Genomic DNA, 18,518 nt, shown 5'->3' on the forward strand with positions numbered 1-18,518 from the left:
AGTTCATATTTTCTCCAATTTTGAAGTAAAATAAAAATTAGAAATTTTCTGGGATGCCCCATGAACTTATTTTATGCTTTCAACTGCATAATAGGAGTTAAAGATCAATAAAACCCCCATCATTAGTTACACTTGATTTAATTGCACGATAATTGTGTATGAGAAATTGATTCATGTGCTTTGTTTTCACCAGTGGTAAGAAGGTAATAACAAAAACATTACTCAGTTTGATTATTTGATTATTTGAAACATTTTGCTTGGCCATTTTTGCTCTAGCACTAGCAATAGGCTCGCATACAAAGTTCATGTACATTAATTGCACCCTCGATTAATTGGTTAATCAAGCAAGGCTAGAGAAATGACTGCTTGCATTTCCTATTCACATCTATAAAGCCTGTTCAATACCACCAATGAATATGGCCTGCTTAGTAATGAGTAAACAAAGAAACAAAATTTGATCCAAGAAGTGATTGAAGGAAAAATTTCAACCTTAGTTCCCACTTCTTCATACATTGATGATTCTGTGAAGAACAGTCTCCTGGATCCCGCTTTCAAATTCCCTGAAGTGTCAAATAACTATTTTCAGCAAGATGTATTATTATTGCATGAGATCAAAATGGCCTAAATATAGCTGCCTATATATATAGATATATACTATGGATCAATAAACAATATAAAAAAGAACCTCAAGTGGCCTTGGCAAAATCTCTCATTTATTTATTTAATTCTGTTGCACAACTTCTACCTAATCTGAGAAAAGCTAAGAAATACTGAAGGTACCTTGGCCACTCGGCTATTGTCCTGCCTTATTTTCTCTATATGGTCTCTACTTTGCATATTAATATGCTAGCTAGGAAATCCCTAGGTTTAACTATCTCAAGAAGTTTTAGGTCTTCACTTAACTATCTCTAGATATACATAGATGGGTCTTTAGGACTTGGCTCCGAAGTAAACCAAACATGGAACATATAGCTAATTATGCCATGAAACTACTGAATTTGGTGGTGATGGGCCTTCTGCAAAAGTTTTTTTTATCAATTTTCTCAGTGTTGTGATAGCTTGAAGGTGCATTAAAAGATATGATCCATAAGGCACATGCCACATGCAATGGTAAGTTTTAAGTTGATTATATATGTAAAGATAATAAAAAAGAGAATGCCAATGATAATAATGTGCTTGAACTAAAAAAAATACATGCAGAATGGAATTAGAGTGCCAACTACGGAGATACATAAAAAATTGATACTCTGATACATTTGCGTAGTGTTAGCTATGTATATAACTCTCTCTCTCTCTCTCTCTCTACATATAACAACTCACTATTTGGGTATGCCACTCGTTTTGAGAACTATGAAAACATCTTTCATGTTAATGACAGTTCTATGAAATCACAGCTTTCACAACAAATCCTATTAGACAACAGTTACATTGAATCAGCAAACCTCCTCTCACTTCCACTAGCTATGTATGTATTTTTCATTGGATTGATGTCACATATAGTTTCTAAGTGAATTTTTATTGATGCTACCATTGCACACTTTAGGGTTTAGAAAGAAAGCGCAGGATAGATATACTTGGGTTGTGTCAACATTTCAAACTATAAATCCTTGTGGTTATCTCTCTCAATGTCTCTTCCTAAATTTTCAAAGCTACCAAGACCAAGTATTATTCCTGCTATTTATAGGACTCAATATATATCACGTTATTATTGGGTTTCCTATCTAGTTTATGAAAGATAGCATGGGCATCTATGCAATCTATATTTAGCTTTCAGTTTTATACATAGTCACAAAGATAAGGACCTGATATTACAAATACAATTGCAAAACAGTGAGAATTCCAGCACAAAATGCCCATACATTAAAATATACTATTTAAAAAAGATGTATCTAAGGTTCTCTTTGTGTGCTCATTTAGACTGGCAACAAAAACTTTTCATTAATTGTTAATATATTCCATTAATCACGACGTTTATTTATCATGATCAATGTACTCACGAGTCTTCTCAGTTTGTTAGCTTTTGCATTTAGATCTTAACAAAAGAACAAGATATAAAAATGGCAATCTATCAATATGCATTCCATAAATATCCCGAAGTTATATAGATAAGTGACTAACTCAACCACAAAATATGATATTCAACCCCCTCAGATAAACAAATTATAATAACATGTGAGCTAATCATGCAAAGAAAACCTAAAAAGACAAGGACAAAGAAATTCTGTAAAAGCACAATGCACCTATGTATCTTTATTCTCTTTCGTGGCGGCGACGGACCTCTTCCTCCTCTCAATCTCCTCCATTTCTTTCTCGCTGGGCGTCCAGAACCAGTCCTTCAAGCCTTTGATAGATTTTCTAAGCTGAGAGAACCAGAATACATGTGAAAATGGAGGAAGAGAAAGAAGGTGAAAAATGAAAAAGAATGAAAACAAGAGGGAAGAGAGAGAGAGAGAGATCATATACCGAGGTTTGGACGTTATCATGGGGGCCATAGTCTGCAGTGAGGGCGAGATAAGCGACGATGCCTGTGCAGATCCACGTCACCCTCCTCGTCAATCGATCCATGCGAGGATCCATCTTCTCTCGCTTCTTCCTCTGTTTCTTCTTCTTCTTCTTCTTCTTCTTCTTCTTCTACAGACAATGTGTATATTTATGTATGTGTATGTATATTTGTATTTTGTATTTGTGTATTTGTATTTTGTATTTGTGTATTTGTATTTGTATATTTGTATTTGTATATTTGTATTTGTATTTGTATTTGTATTTGTATTTGTATTTGTATTTGCATTTGTATTTGCATTTGCATTTGCATTTGTATTGTATTGTATTGTATTTGTATTTTGTATGCATAAACATGTAAATTGTAATTAACGAGCCACAATGCTTAGACGATAAACATATCTTGCAATGCCTTGGCGGAGATTTTTTGTGTTTTCCTTCCTACGAGTAATGTTCTGGGACAAACAACCTTGGACAAAAATGGTTGCTTTCTCTTATGTGTAAAGGTGAGGGAACATATCTGGATGTTGAAAGGTAGGTTGCTTTGGCAATTCTCATTGTTATGTTGGGAACTTCGGAATTGTTAATGCTTGAGGAGGCTCAAATTTGCGTTTAGGTAAGACATCATGTTCACTGATTGTGTTGCCCGTTACATAATAATGTTATGTAGGTCTCTAGGGCATTTCTTTTGTCTTCGGTAAGCTATAGAAGCTTGTTGTGGTTACAACTTAATACAACACTATTTATGAAAAGAAGTTTGAGAAGGAGTAATTCTCTCTCTCTTGTTAATTTTCGCTAATAGATTACAAAAAAAATTCATCAACTTGTGGTACTTTGAGAACAATGGGTGAACGTTATGGGGTCACTGGAAATAATTGGTCGTATAGAAAACCCCATCAGAAACCCTTCTATTGCATATGTAGTGTTTCTCAATCTCTAAGATGATAGGAATTGAATAATGGTTAGGAAATAAGATAATATTTTGATAGGAAACTAATAAACAAAATGTGTTCCTTATCCATGTCTTTATAATCTCCCTTCCCTAGAGAGTGTGAGCCATTTCATATGTGGGATGTTGGTCCTTTACTGTTCAACCTATACAATACCTGTAACCTAGTGTATAAGTTGACGAATAAACAATTTCATGGCTTATTGGGAGTAAACACTAACTTAGCCCCATCTAATGCCTCCCTTAGCATGAGTATTTCGATCTCACACGTGGAATTGACGAAAGATGATTTATCTAGTTAAACATTGTTTAGAGTTTTGGGGTTTCTACCCACACATACCTCTTCACTAATAGAGTCTTCCATAATGCCAACAACATGGTTAGGTGTAAGTGCCAATCCATCCCTGAGCTTACTGGCACTTATGCTAATCACTTATGTGAACTTTGTCACTATATGATCACTAATAATCAAGATACACATAATTTACTTAAACAACTAAATCCACATGTTTAAACAAAGCCACACGACTAGACAACACATATAATCCAAGCCACTATATGCTCACTAATAATCAAGATACACATAATTTACTCAAACAACTTAATCCACATGTTTAAACAAAGCTAAATGACTAGACAACACATAATCCAAGCCACTATATGCTCACTAATAATCAAGATACACATAATTTACTTAAAAAACTTAATCCACATGTTTAAACAAAGCTAAACGACTACAAATGCATATAAGCCACTACAAATACATGTGAATGTCAAATCTCAGTGTACTATGTACACATCACTATTTGGTAGATTTGTGGTAAATGAACATTACTCATTGTATAATGAAGTCGATTAGAACATAGAATTGCATTTAAAAAATGCATTGCTAGTGATCTCTAACATATCACTATATGAATTGCTTTTGACTCTGTATGTGTTATGGATTTCTTTTGCTTTTTATATATCGATGATGCAAAACAAATTTGTGAGTTTCGCAAGAGCTAAAAATGCATGTGGTTAGCCCACCATTGGAAGATGAACGGATAAGAGTCCATCTAAAGTCATAACAAACTCCAACCCAAGCATGGGTATAGATAGCAATGAAATCAATATCCTAACTTCAATAGCCAAGGGTAACTAAGTTAGCGCACACCCTCTTATTTATAATACGATGTTGTATCTCCGTTTTTCTCCCATCATGCAAGCTATTTGGTTCCTTGTGTTTTCCCTTGTTCTTTGATCACACTTTAATCAAGCACTTTAATATCTACAAACAATTACGTTCATCCACCACATCAAAGTTTTTTGGCATCGAACCAACCCAACACCTCATTCCCAAAAATCACTTAATAATTGCCCCACAACCTTCTTAGATTGAATCGGGAAACACATTCACCCATGGGAAACCTAGAGATTAGCCATTGAACTTGGTCTGGCTTTGATATGAGCTAAATTGTTAGGTTGCAGCTTACCAGCTTGTTAATTTCAAAATGTTGGCTCAGGCCAATTTAAGTTTCATTTGGCTCAAAGCTTTACTCTTTAATTTTGTCTAGCTATAGATGATAAAGGCATGACTGTTTTACATGGTTCACCTTGCAGCCTTTTAGTTCTTGGACATTGGGAGTCTATTTTTACTTCAATGATCTCCAAATTTCTAAATGTTTGTGATAGATGATAAGATTTGTATTTTTCACTTCAAGAAATTTGATCAACATTGTTTTCTTGTGTAGGCTATTTACATCTACACAGGCTTAGCATTTACATCCATATCATTTACAGTTACACAAGCTTCATGCACTTTAATGTGCATTACTTAAGTTTTAATGGCCTGGGGTATGGTTTCATGTCTTAAAGAATTCGGTATTCTGTTACTTTAGTTTAGGTTCTATTTCTATTAATTGGATTGGCACCAATTCTCACGTAGTGTAAACGTGGCTTGAACAGATTCAGTTTGAACAGTTTGGCTTCAGTAACATTTAAATTAAGACATGAAAGTCATTGAAAGCATAATTTGTTTCATTTAAAGTTCAAGTAATGCTAAATGGTTTGGTGTGATTCAGCCCGAGTCAACCCTGAAACCAAACTGGGCACTTAATTCTGTACCTAATAGATTTGCAAAAGAGCACTTAATCCTCTACCTAATAGATTTGACTACTATACAGATGTGCCAGTTTCGCATGATGATTGACTTCAATAATGAGCAAACAAAGTGCATATCTTGTATGAATAATTTCCAAAAAGCCTTGCATGACTCATAACCAAATACAGGGGAGGGGCTTTCTAGAGGCATAACAACCACCAAATTCCATTCATGAAGACAAAGTTGTAAAAACAAATGAAAATTGACCATCCAAAGTGTTTGCTTTGATTCCCACTTTTAACCTTGGAGGCTGGAAAATATGCCAGGTGAGTCCATGGGTCAGATCTACCTTATATTGGTACTCGAATAATCAAAGAGGAAAAAATAATTAGTCAGAATGCTTGCTTCTGTGAACTTCGTTATTTACCAGTCAATGTTCTAAGCTAAAAAGAATCATAACCAAAGGAATAATCAGTTCAATTTCTGTATAGTCAGACTCATATACAATAGAAATAGCTGAATCAAGAGCTGACTTTTTAGTCTTGTGCTTATTGAATGATGAATATTTGAGAGGCAAACAATAATAAACTAATACTGGCATTTACAACAATGCGGCTCACACTCACTGAGAGAGATGATGCCGAAACAAATTACTGGGAGATTCGACAAGAATTATATTCTCCTCATCAGCCTCAGATTCATCGCTTGTATTACCAGATTTGTTTTTCCTCTTTCTTTGTCGTGGCTCGCTAGCTGCTCCATTCAGAATATCACTCTTCTTGCCCTTTTCAACAGGCAAAGCACTGGAAGACATATGCCTTCTCATGTAACTTAAAACAGTTACGTCAGGAATGCTCGGTTGGGAGGCGATCTTACTAGAACTACCAACCTGAATACAAATAGATGACAAAATATTATGGGCACTGCATAATGTGATCTTATTTGCAAATTTCTTGATGAATGAAGATGGTCAGACCAGGCTTACTTACAGGGGCAGACAAACATGCATGAGTACATACATAGATACATGCAAAAATATTTTCTTAGCTGATAGAGAAACAAAATTCTTTTATTTCAAGCATGTATTACCCTGCGTCCTATGTATGTGGATGGCGTTGGAACCAATGAATTTGCAGACATTCTCATAGAAGAGTTTCCTATCTGTAAATCTGAAGGTTGCCGAATGTCTGGCCAGCGTAATAGGCCATCATGCTCAGTGCCAGATCGAGGAACGAGTGTCAATGAAGTGGAAGACATGACTGAAGTTGAGGCTCTACGAAGTTGTGGGTGGAGTGCTGACATATCAAATAGTATTACACGAGATCGAGTTTCAACCTGGTATGCGGGTTGCTCATTGAATTTCCCTGCGAGATAAAAATGATGTTAGAAAATCTAAACACAATAACATTGAAAAACCCAATAGTGCATATAACTTTTATAAATGAGACAAAGTTTTATTATTTTACTTCAGTTGTAGGATTCCCTTAAGAAAAACCCATAATGCATAAAAACCACATAGGAAAAGCAGACATCAAAAGGAAACCAACCTCGAAAGGATTCTCCATTGTTTGATCTAAGAACATACGGAGCTACGAGGATCTCATCTCTGCCTTCTTGCTTAAGATATCCTTCCAAAAGGAGACCAACTTGAGCTGGAAGGATATCTATGACTTCGCCCTGCAGATAGATCCTCATGATAGACCTGTCCATGGAAAGTGCTCGTAACTCTTGCATTGGGATTTCCTCAAACACTTCAGAGAGGAGTATTTTTGCTAGACCGAGTGAACTCTCCTGAAAAAGACATATTAAACGAGGCCATGATCATGACCACTAAATAATAGTAGCTCGGTGATATCAAAATTTGGATTGCAGCATATATTAGCAGTTACCATCCAAAAGAATTCTTCGACCTCAGGTCTTGTGCGTAATGCTGATAGAACATGAAATGCTTCAATAAAAAAGCAATGCACCAAGGAATCTGCCGTCAGGTCACATAAGTAAGGCTTGCCAGTCAAAACTTCATAGAGACCTAATGTACTTCCATGTGAAAATGTTGGATGCAACATACGTTTTCCTGCTGACGAGTTGTTACTCCACTGTAGGCAAAAAAGGGGATTACTAGAGAGCATTGCTTTCAATTGTCATATAAAACGTTGTGGAATCATAGATTCAAACATAGAATTAATTAAATTTAACAGTTGCACATACTTTTACAACTCCATTTGCAATTAAATACACCCCATCTGCTCTGCTGTTCTCTCTGTATATGGGACTACCACGAAGCCTCATACTTTCTTTAGCTGATGCTTTTAGTGACTCCCGAACCTCTGCCGGTTGTGAGGCCAGAAAAGGTTGACTTCTTAAGATTTCTGTGGTTGTTGGCATCTTTACTAAAGGAGGATTGCGTAAAAGCCTCTTCATGTCTGCCTGATATGTAAATAAAAAAAGATTTTGTCAACATACAGAATCCTGGAGCACAAAAATCCAATGACTTGATCTTCTCTTCAGCTAGCACAATTGCTTGCGTGTGTGTGACAATCTGCAACCGAAAATTATACACGTAAATTCTTCCACACCCCTATTCCATCCTTGTATCTGCCAACATTTGCTTTTTTCATTTCTAGCAAAAGGAGGTATATATAACTGTATCAAAGAACCACTAAACCTGTCAGATGGTCTAATTCTGATAATTCCAACCAATTAACAAGGTGAATATCTGAAATTTTGGCATTTGGTTTGTGGATGAACTTAGAGTATAGTCAATCTATTCTATGACTGAGCTGTACTTTGGCTAAGACTTGTTTAAGTTGGACATAATATATCGGGACATCATTATGATGAAGACTATTGGACTTGTGGAGATGTGCAATTTGCCATAAGCGGGTATTGGTTGTTCATTTGATGAATGTGCGGAACAAAGTACTAAGGGTTTGCCATTGCCTAATCTATTGTCAATTGTGCAGTTCTTGATTGATTTGCAGCATGAGATGAGTCGAATAATGAAACAAGTAGAAATATTAACCTGTACATGATCATGAAGTTGGTTCGTTTCTTTAGTTTCAAGTAAACCCACTCTCTCAAGCCCTCGAACATATTCACTGAGATGGTTTAAAATAGCATTAGTCACTTGCTTGGTTTTGACTGCTCGAAGAACCTAAAACATACATCTTGTGAGGTCATATAACACTGACAATATGGATGAAATTCATAAAAAATTGTTCACCTCAGGAAAAGTGAGTCGAACATCTTCGAGAAATGTCTTTGCTGCAGATTCTTCTGATTCACTCTCCCTGATAACTGTGTCGGCAATAAGACTTTCACCTAATATGATGAAAACATGGATTTGAACAAAGCCAATTATCAATAATTGACCATGTTTTGCATGACATGGCAAAATCATGTAGATCGTACCATCTAAACAAATATAAATACACAGTGATTTCTTTCCTATTCAAATACTCAGTTACAAGAACCTATTTAATATAAATATGAAAAAAGTACTAAATTCCTAGAAGGTTCATTATTTTGCTCTTCAGTCAATTTTGAGGCTCTATTACTTGGTAGAAATCATTCCAGAAATTTGATTCCAAATGTTCATGAAACATGGAAGAAATTACCTTCCATCCATGCCCTGTAATGTACTGTACATGGGTGACATTCAGAATGTTTTTTTTGTAATGAGGGTTTTTCCTCATTGAAATGCCTGATAGATCGATAATTGGAATCAATGCCTTTAATAAAGATTCTTCTTCATTAGCTGCCCTTAATTCCGCTTATAACATGATCCAGTATTTGGGCACCACAAGCAATTCAAGTTCCCAGGTTATACTCAAATTCAATTCTTACAGTATTTTCATATTTCAATTTTTTTTTTCTTCCACAAAGTCCTTAAATTCCCATAAATTCCAGAATCTGATCAAAATAATTTACTTCATACTATAAGACCTAATGATAAAAAAAAACTTTCATCGACCCAATCCTTCTCTAAAATAACTTTCTTTCAGAAAGAAAGAACTCATTGTAGCTTTGACAAAATAAATAGAAACTTACCAATGAATTCTTGAAGTTGGCGTCTAGCAATTCGATGAGCTCGCAAAAATGCAGCAGAAATATAGCATCCAAGCTCCAAGCGTTCAACTACTAGAAGATTAACCATCTTCTTTGGGAGAACCTTTGAATTTCGCAGCCACAGATGTTTGAGATAACGAGGAAATCGTACATGGGGATCTAATCCTTTCCAATCATCAAGACCTTCATTCTTCATGACAACATCAAGTGCTTCATCAACTGATTGCATGAGAATCAATGCAGACGTTTGAGTTATCCTTCCTTCTTCAAGCATTGTCCAATATGCGGCTTGTACACCTAATCCAAATATCCATGCGTTAAGTCAAAATATAATATTAAACCTCTCAGGGTACACAAAATAACTGTAAGGAACCTTTAGACATAACAGTTTAACTAATCCATAAGTGAAAAATCTACCATTTAAAAGCCTCAAACGAATATCCTGGAGTTGATTTCCATGAATCTCCATCATAGAGTTTTCAGTGGCATGTGGGTGGCTCGGGGGCCCTGTGGTAGTCAGGCAGCTTATGTACTTGGTAACAACTGGCCACTCAGCAGGACCTAGTTCTTCATCTTCACCAAGATCTTCAAATGCTTTCAATGCTTTTAGATTCATTTCATATTTTGTGTATTCCAATATACGTGACTGGTGAATACATACAAAAAATCGCATAGATTATTATTATTTATGAAAAGCTCTACAAAATAAGAAGTGACCACGTTTTATACAATCCATTTCCAGTCCCATTTCATGCATGACTATGGCATGCCCAGGCATATGTTTGATTAGCACCCCTTAACACTGACATATATTCCCCAAAAACATCCACAAGAAAATAACTGAAAATAAAAAATTAGACATGATCATTTACCTTGACTTCTGATGTTGCCTGCATCCTCAGCAACTGCAGCAAAAATTGGGCTGTAGATCCATTGATTGTTAATGTTAAGAATACCACTCCACCTGTCAAGAAGACGAACTAGATACAATAAAATGCAATTATCAGTCACTGATTACTTTGTGTGTTTGAAATCTAGCTTTTCAACATTTTTATTATCAGTAATTGTGATGATACGTACATATATAGCTTATAAATTCAGGTAGGAATGCCCACAGGTTTTTGTTCAAAATAACACAAATTTGCAAGCTTATCACCTATCTTCTTACTCTTGCTAAGCTCAATGCACTTCAACTCAGAATGCTTTCCCTTCCCATGAAAGCCATGATTCCATGCACTTAAATATTGCTCTAATTGTCATGTGATAATGTAATAAACTCTACAAAAAACTAAAAGGATTGATCGAGTTGCCGGAAGGTAAGAAGGCAGTCCGGAACAAGTGGGTCTACAAACTGAAGACGGGAGAAGGTGAGAATTGTCGAGAATGATTAAAAAGTTATAACAGCTAGCCCAATGGCTAGTCAGCCCCGCCTTTATAAAGAGGAACTTTCTCCTCATGTAAATATGAGCGATCTCTGTATTTTCTCCCTCCTGTTGTGACATACCAATGTATATTATTGAATAAATGTGCTTTCTCATTTTTCTATTGGAATCCACCCAGGTACAAAGCCCGCATTGTGGTGAAGGGTTTCCAGTAGAAGAAAGGTGTGGATTTCCACGAAATATTTGCCCCGGTAGTGAAAATGACATACATACGGATGGTGTTGAGCATTGCAGCCAGCATGGACTTGGAAGTCAAACAGCTGGAAGTAAAAACAGCTTTCCTGCATGTAGATCTAGAAGAAGCAATCTACATGCGACAGCTGGAAGGATTTGTAGAAAGAAAGAAAGAAAGAAAGAAAGATATATTAACATCTTTTAAGAGGCCAAAATGGCCTATAAGACCAAATAAAAGATTACATCTTAAGTGTTGTCTAGTCTTTGAGAACAAATCAAAATAAAATAAATATTACACAGTAAATATAAAAGTAAATAACATGAAAAGAAAAGGAATAAGGGAATCTGGTTTTTGGCACATATGAGATCCTCAAGTTAGGTATATTGTAGCTTTTGTCTTCATAAGATCTCTAGCATAGGTCGATCCAGAATGGAAATGTCTCCGAAGCGAGGGAAGCACCTAGAGAAAGGTAAAGAAAACCTGGTATGCTGACTAAGGAAGAGCTTGTATGGGCTGAAACAAGTGCCCCGGCAATGGAACCGAAAATTCGAATCCTTCATGGTAGATTGTTGAGAATCAAGCTCAACTTGTGTGAACATGTGCTTATGAAGAAAAGGACGATGTGTGAAAAAGTGTGAGCACACTTTATTGTAATCTGTGAAGTTGGCAAGTGTTAATGTGGTCAAAGAATATTAGATATTCTTATGACAACATTATACTCAAGTGGATATCTTGGTTAGATTCCACCAACACATTTAATATGGCAATCCCTTGAGGACTTGTATATAAAACCCCCTTCGCCCATTCTGTTTTGTTGATGATCTTTAGTTAATTCATATAGCTCTCTTCATTGCATAAGTTGTCATCCCCCTACTGTGTGTTTTCTTATTTTCTAGTTATTCTCTCTAATTCCTTCTCTTGCTTATACACTCACTCTCTCACACATACACTACGCTTCTGAATACTCAACTCTACTAGAGTTAGATTCTTTACAAAGGTCATGGTTTCAACAAGAGACACGCCGACCACTATGTCTTTGTGAAGAAATATGAGGGAGGAGACTTTCTCATCCTCCTATTGTATGTTGATGACATGTTGGTTGTCGGACAGAACTTCAAGAAAATTGGAAGCTTGAAAAAGGCACTAAGCAAGTCGTTTGAAATGAAGGATATGAGTCCGACAAAGCAGATTCTAGGAATGCACATTGTCAGGCACCGAACAAAGAAGTTGTTGTGGTTGTCACGAGAGAAGTATGTGACAAAGGTGCTCCGGAGATTCAACATGCAAGATATGAAACCGGTCGGCTCGACTCTGCCGACAAACAACAAGCTGTCCAAGAGCCAATGTCTGAAGACAAAAGCAGGGAAAGCTGAGATGAACAAGATCTCGTATGCCTCAACAGTCAGAAGCTTGATGTATGCAGTGGTTTGACCCAGGCCGGACATTGCATATGTTGTCGGAGTAGTCAAATGATTTATGGGTAATCCCGGCAAGGAGCATTGGGCTGCGGTCAAGTGGATACTTCGGTACCTGATAGGGACCTCAAGCATGTGTCTCTGATTCAGCTCAGGTAACCCCGTGCTAGAAGGGTTCACAAATTCCAACATGTCGGCTGATGCAAATACGTGATGATGTTTGCAGGGGGAGCCATCTCATCACAGTTGAGGTTGTAGAAGGTTGTGGCTCTGTCAACCACCAGAAGCGAAGTATGTTGTTGTCGTCAAAGCCGGCAAGGAAATCGTATGGATGAGAGATTTCATCAGTGAGTTAGGAATGAGGCAGGAACAATTCCGACTGCACTGTGACAATCAAAGTGCCATCCACCTTGCTAAGAATGCCGCCTACCACTCTAGAACTAATCATATCCAGCGGAGATATCATTGTCTTAGAGAGAGGATAGAAGAAAGGGATTTTTTCTTGGTAAAGATCCATACAGACTACAATGGATCAGACATGCTGACCAAGGTGCTACTTGCAGACAAGCTGAATGCATGCTGACATCGAGTAGATCTGCTGAATTACACCATCCTGGAGTGAAGGGGGAGCTTGTTTGGATAACTGTTCCCTCCGGATGGGATGAGTTGGAAAGCCAGGCCGGCAGAGAGCCAAATCGGATGTGAGCCAACAAAGAGCTGAATCGAATGAAGGCCGGCAGAGAGCCGAATGCTGATTCGGCCGTAGCTAATTAGAGGCTACATTTGTAAATAGACCATACTATGTATAAGTATAAATATAACTAGGGCAATCACTATGTATGTGGACTGTGTGTGATCATCAAGGTTGTAATCACTGAGAAATCTAAGTGTGTGAGTGAGTGTGTGTATCCGTCTGCAAGACGAAGACGATCTCAAGGTCGTTGCCCGAGTCTCCTGCATTCTCTCATTCATATAGTGATTCTGTTTGGAGTCTATGAACTCCCGTGGTTTTTCCCATTTAGGGTTTTCCACGTTAAATCTCGTGTCTTGTTGTCTGTGTTTTTTTTTTGTTTTCGGTTTACTCTCTTGTCTTTGCATTTTGTTTGCTGACCGGTTGTGGCCTGTCCCTCATTTACAACAAGGGATATCATTACAAGATGTTCTATAATCTTCCTAATTGAAAGATGTTCTTGAACTCGTGATTTTTTCCCTTAAGCATAATGATAAATCTACCACGGTAATGTAGCCAGAAAGCAATTGCTCTTTGTCAAGGTAGAAGAAATGGAACCATTTACTGAATGTTATACGGAGATTAGTAGCAACCTTGAGTTGAATGAGGCAGCATTACTTATGACAATAATTAGCTAGATGTTCTATTCTGAGGTGGTGATTCATCTTCATGGTTTGCAAAATAATAGCTTCGAGAATACTAAGATGAATTTATGCAAGCTCAAAAACGTCAGTTCCTTGCTTTGCAAGGCAGGTGATTCAATAGGTTCAATTAGTTAGCACAAACATAGAATACTATATGAGACAGAATTTCACCTTCAAGAATCACTAGAAACCCGAAACAAGTACATGCTCAGAATAAGCATGCTATAATCATACTCTTGTACAGGAATAATGATGATATGACAAATTTCAAAAACATTCACTAGATATGTGGGTTTAAACATTTGTGTATTGCTAGATCATTTATATGATGATCTCATTTTACATCTGAATCACTCATAATAAGCATAACTTGGCTACCCTGGCTCATAGATGTTCATTTTTATCTCAGATAAAAATAAAATGCTTACCCTGGCTCTCGTTTTTCCTGAAAGAATAAGATTGCCAAGTGAATCAGTCGTATCAGTTGCCTATGAGAAAACACAAAAAGAGATTAGTAAATATGTTTATTTTATTATGTGAACGAATAAATGTAACTAATTGAAACAGAGTTTATGACTAAAGTAAATCAAAGTTTATAGTAGCACTGCCATAGATAAACAATATAATGCCTTTGATGAAATTGTACACATTATTCTTCAGAAAACAAAATAGAATAATATATAATCAGGTTTATTTCAAAAAATTAAAGATTAAATAACTTCGATTATTATCTTACATAAACTGATAGAGATAAAGACAAAGCCACAGCTCCTCTTAGACCACCCCATGTAAGCATAGTTGCCTCTTTCCAGGTTAGACCATAACCAAAATACCGTAGCCCAGGAAGGAGTGCCACTACAACAATAGTGCGCGAAAATTGCAAAAACAAGTAAAGCAGAAAAAGGTACCCCCAATCTTGACCTGTACAGCATTGTGTATGTTAACGTAATAAACTTCCAACATTTGCATGAAGAACAGCTCTTATATTGACAAGGTATTTGGAACCTATGTATCACATTTAGTCTCTCTATTTTACTACTAATTTCCTGAACACTGGAAAGCAAAACTAAAAGAGAACATAGCAGGCTTAACCTTCAATATAGTTGCGATTTTTAAGCATGCTCTCTGCAATAACCACACCACTGGCAGAAAAAATCAATGATGAGGTTTTTGTTTGCAGACTAAATGAAATCCAAAGATAATTATGAACATGTTCCAAACCTCAAAATAAAGATCAATGTGTTTGCAATATAAGAGACCATCTCCCTATGCAACACATTTGAAACAAATAACAAAATATCAGGAAATTGAGATAAAAAAAGAAACTATCTCCTTCTGCAACATATTTGAAAAAAAATGCGGAGAACCCCATTAATATCAAGACTCACAGAATTCTATGAATTTTTACTCCCATTTTACATACTCTCAACAGGCCATTTTGGCCTCTTAAAAGATGTTAATATATCTTTCCTTCATACTGAAAACTCAAAATTGTATTAGCACATTCAAAGCATACAAAGTTTACCCATTCTGGTAAACTACATACATTTTTTATTCCCTTGAGCTGACTTCATTCTAGTGGTCAGCTCATTAACATACAAATCAAGCATGAGAAATATTTGAATATATTATCTCCTGCACCACATTTAAAGATAAAGAATAACACCATGAAAGAAACAAAGATATATAAACGTCTTTTAAGAGGCCAAAATTGCCTGTAACACCAAACAAGAGATACATCTTTCAATGTTGTCTTGTCTTTGAGAAACCAAAATAAATAAATTTATTTACGACCCAGAAATTCTTCATATTTTTACTCTTTAAGAATTTTCTTTCCATTTTGAATTCTTAAAAGATGCTTATATACTATTCTCTCATTTTGAAAGATGATGTTCAGCTTGACAGGCAGGTTTTGGAAAGGGGTTCACAGCTTTGGATCACATATTGACCCTCTAAGCTGTGGGAAGAAAATATAAAAGGAGAATCTATTGTTGTTTTGAGGATTTCCAGATAGCCTTCAACATTCACATGCTCAGCTCACACAGCAACTGGAAGCCCTGAAATCCCAGCATGTATGATATGGGGGATCTATGAACTATTTGAATCAGGGTCAGGAAAGTGCACAATTGGAGGTCATAATTAGCATCATTGGAGTAAAACAAGGGTGCCCACCATCACCCACTCTCTTCAGCCTTTATATAGATGTGATATTTAATTACATAGAGATTTTGAGTCATTCAGGAGTATCCCTAGCACCACTCAAGCATGCTAAAGTGATGGTGTTTTAACACACTGAAGCATGTGTAACAATAGCAGAACCAGAATTCTTCTTGGGGAGAGGAAAAGGTCACATAGAAATGATTCTACACATATATAGGCATACATTCACAGGGGCTTCCTTCTCCCTATAAGAGGCTGTTTGTGCCTGACTGTCTCAAAGATATGTGGCCTTTGGAGGCTTTGAAAGACAATGCACATATCCAATTCCGAAAGCCACAAACTAAATTGTGCTTGTTTAATATACTTGCAAACCAGCTCTTCTTATAGAGTAGAAATTTGGGGACTGGGCCTTCACAGGGCTCATTTTTTGACAGATTTGAAGAGAACTTTAGTATCCATGATTGCCAGCATGATAAGGAGCAATCTTCGGGGCCCATGATATAGTCTCGAAGAAGATAAGAGCAGCACCAATAGTGACTAAGGCATTATCCTGATCAGTGACTGATATCCAATAGATTTGGGAGCTCCCTAAGCAGAGCTACTCAAGGTTGGCACTTAGGACGTCACAACAGCTGGCTGAAAATGGAGACAGTCCTTGTTTATATGGTGAAATGCAAGAATGCTTCCAATCACATGGTGTAAATATAAATGTACTACCCCCCTTCCAAAATAGTTTGGATTGTCTGCACTTGAGCATGATTAAAGTGGAAGAGAACGAATAATCCAAGCTGATATCATTACATTGGATAATATTAAAAAATGGATTGACCCCACAATACCTCTTTGTAGGAAGATGGCTGACTACAAGGCACTCCTTTTATGCACATCAAGGGATTGACTTATTATCAAGCCTTCGAATGCAGATCACATCTCAAGCACTCCATAGTGTGACAGGCAGCTTAGGAAAGTACACTATTTCTGCCATTGTGGTATGTTTTATGAAATAAGAGGGAAGAGTCCACTGCCTTGTCAAACAATGCTTTGACCCACTACGCAGGATCATGCAATAAAAATATCAGCAAGTGTGAGAATAGGGAGAAGTTGTTGAAGAACAATACAACCACAATAACAGAGGACAATCACAGCTTCCTTTAGCCACATCACTCATGCTACAAGTCAAACAAGAGCTACACAAGTGGGGTTCCAACCAAGACACTCAAAATGGGTCACAGTAGATCAGGTAATAGCAATGTGTCTGAGCTCATAGGTCACAACCATCTGAACCACAGCCTCATCAACGGATAACGGCCACCTGGAACTGAAGATGCTCCTCTTGCTTCAGAGATCTCTCCATCTTAGAGAGTCCATGTTAGATGGAAGCCCAAAATATTTTGGTTTGCTCTCAAGGACAAGAAAACATGGTACGATGTAATCTCTTGTTTGGTCTTTTAGACCATTTTGGCCTCTTATTGAAAATCCAAAAATATATTAGCACATTCAATGAATCTAAAGTTTACCCGTTCTAATGAATCAGATCCAGTTTCAAATCCTTTGAGCTGACTTTATTCTGGTGGTCATCTCATTAACATACAAATCCATTTTGGCCATTTTAAAGATGTTAATATATCTTTCTTTCTTTCATATTGGAAACTCAAAATATGTCGACATATTCAAAGAATCTAAAGGTTACCCATTCTAATGAATTAGATACAGTTTTGATTCCCTTGAGCTGACTTTACTCTAGAGATGAGCTCATTAACATCAAATCCATAAAGAAGAATGTTCAGTGAGGCTATTTGCAGGATGTGTAACTTTGTTAGAGGGACGTGTTGAACCAGAATTCATGATCCTAATTGAAACATGAAATAAAATATACCAAAAGATATGCATGCTCTCTTGAGTTTCTCCTTTGAATACTGCCCTTGCAAAAACTGCAAAAAATCTACAAGGCACGCATATTCAGTGTGTTATCTGAAATTTAAATAATATAATGCACCAATGTATTATGAGTAAAAATAGATCTTACATCCCAACAGTCATGACAGCCAAAACACCAGATACACTAGCTTCATCTTCTGCCTGAGAACAAACAAAAATGTAACTTTAAATTAAGTTTCTGGGACAGTGTCCCCATGATTCTAAAACAAATACATTTTTTCACTTTTGTTGAGGGTGATTTACAATAGAACCCAATAAAACAGCATTTAGCTTTTTGGGTTTTTTGTGGGGGAAAGAAAGATATATTAGTGACTTTTTAATACGCCAAAATGGCCTATAAGGCCAAAATAAAGAAACAAGGAACAAAGATATGTTAAAGACCTATCAAAGATCACAACTGATTATGTAGAGTCGT

The 18,518-nt window shown here is 36.5% G+C and overlaps 2 protein-coding genes across 5 annotated transcripts in view; both read right to left on the minus strand.

The window, feature by feature from the left end:
- Nucleotides 1–207: 207 nt before the first annotated feature.
- Nucleotides 208–2,646, minus strand: LOC147865320 (uncharacterized). Of its 2 annotated transcripts, XR_015529642.1 has the most exons (4): nucleotides 2,464–2,646; nucleotides 2,241–2,360; nucleotides 490–560; nucleotides 208–394 (listed from the first exon to the last, which is right to left on the minus strand). XR_015529642.1 is itself a non-coding variant. In XM_087318103.1 (3 exons), the coding sequence occupies exons 1-2, from the start codon at nucleotides 2,575–2,577 to the stop codon at nucleotides 2,241–2,243; spliced, it is 234 nt and encodes a 77-aa protein (XP_087174229.1). In that variant the 5' UTR covers nucleotides 2,578–2,646; the 3' UTR covers nucleotides 208–560. The 2 variants fall into 2 exon arrangements, 1 of the variants encoding a protein (XP_087174229.1); XM_087318103.1 differs by having other exon boundaries at nucleotides 208–560.
- Nucleotides 2,647–5,991: 3,345 nt separating this feature from the next.
- Nucleotides 5,992–18,518, minus strand: part of SOS1 (sodium proton exchanger, putative (NHX7) (SOS1)) — a 28,131-nt gene continuing 15,604 nt past the window's right edge. For all 3 annotated transcript variants that reach the window (XM_087318104.1, XM_087318106.1, XM_087318107.1), the window contains exons 9-24: nucleotides 18,192–18,244; nucleotides 18,042–18,107; nucleotides 15,227–15,271; nucleotides 15,098–15,147; nucleotides 14,742–14,926; nucleotides 14,434–14,493; nucleotides 10,472–10,579; nucleotides 10,017–10,245; nucleotides 9,582–9,896; nucleotides 8,755–8,852; nucleotides 8,554–8,685; nucleotides 7,740–7,958; nucleotides 7,421–7,627; nucleotides 7,079–7,322; nucleotides 6,621–6,895; nucleotides 5,992–6,420 (exon numbers count right to left, since the gene is read on the minus strand). In XM_087318104.1, coding sequence (XP_087174230.1) covers nucleotides 6,154–6,420; nucleotides 6,621–6,895; nucleotides 7,079–7,322; nucleotides 7,421–7,627; nucleotides 7,740–7,958; nucleotides 8,554–8,685; nucleotides 8,755–8,852; nucleotides 9,582–9,896; nucleotides 10,017–10,245; nucleotides 10,472–10,579; nucleotides 14,434–14,493; nucleotides 14,742–14,926; nucleotides 15,098–15,147; nucleotides 15,227–15,271; nucleotides 18,042–18,107; nucleotides 18,192–18,244 — 2,553 coding nt within the window. In that variant the 3' untranslated portion in view covers nucleotides 5,992–6,153. The remainder of the gene's footprint in view (nucleotides 6,421–6,620; nucleotides 6,896–7,078; nucleotides 7,323–7,420; nucleotides 7,628–7,739; nucleotides 7,959–8,553; nucleotides 8,686–8,754; nucleotides 8,853–9,581; nucleotides 9,897–10,016; nucleotides 10,246–10,471; nucleotides 10,580–14,433; nucleotides 14,494–14,741; nucleotides 14,927–15,097; nucleotides 15,148–15,226; nucleotides 15,272–18,041; nucleotides 18,108–18,191; nucleotides 18,245–18,518) is intronic.

Source organism: Azolla caroliniana, unplaced genomic scaffold (genome assembly GCF_043228905.1).
Source record: "Azolla caroliniana isolate FFs.n. ecotype wild unplaced genomic scaffold, voAzoCaro1.0.p SCAF_4, whole genome shotgun sequence".
NCBI lineage: Eukaryota > Viridiplantae > Streptophyta > Polypodiopsida > Salviniales > Salviniaceae > Azolla > Azolla caroliniana.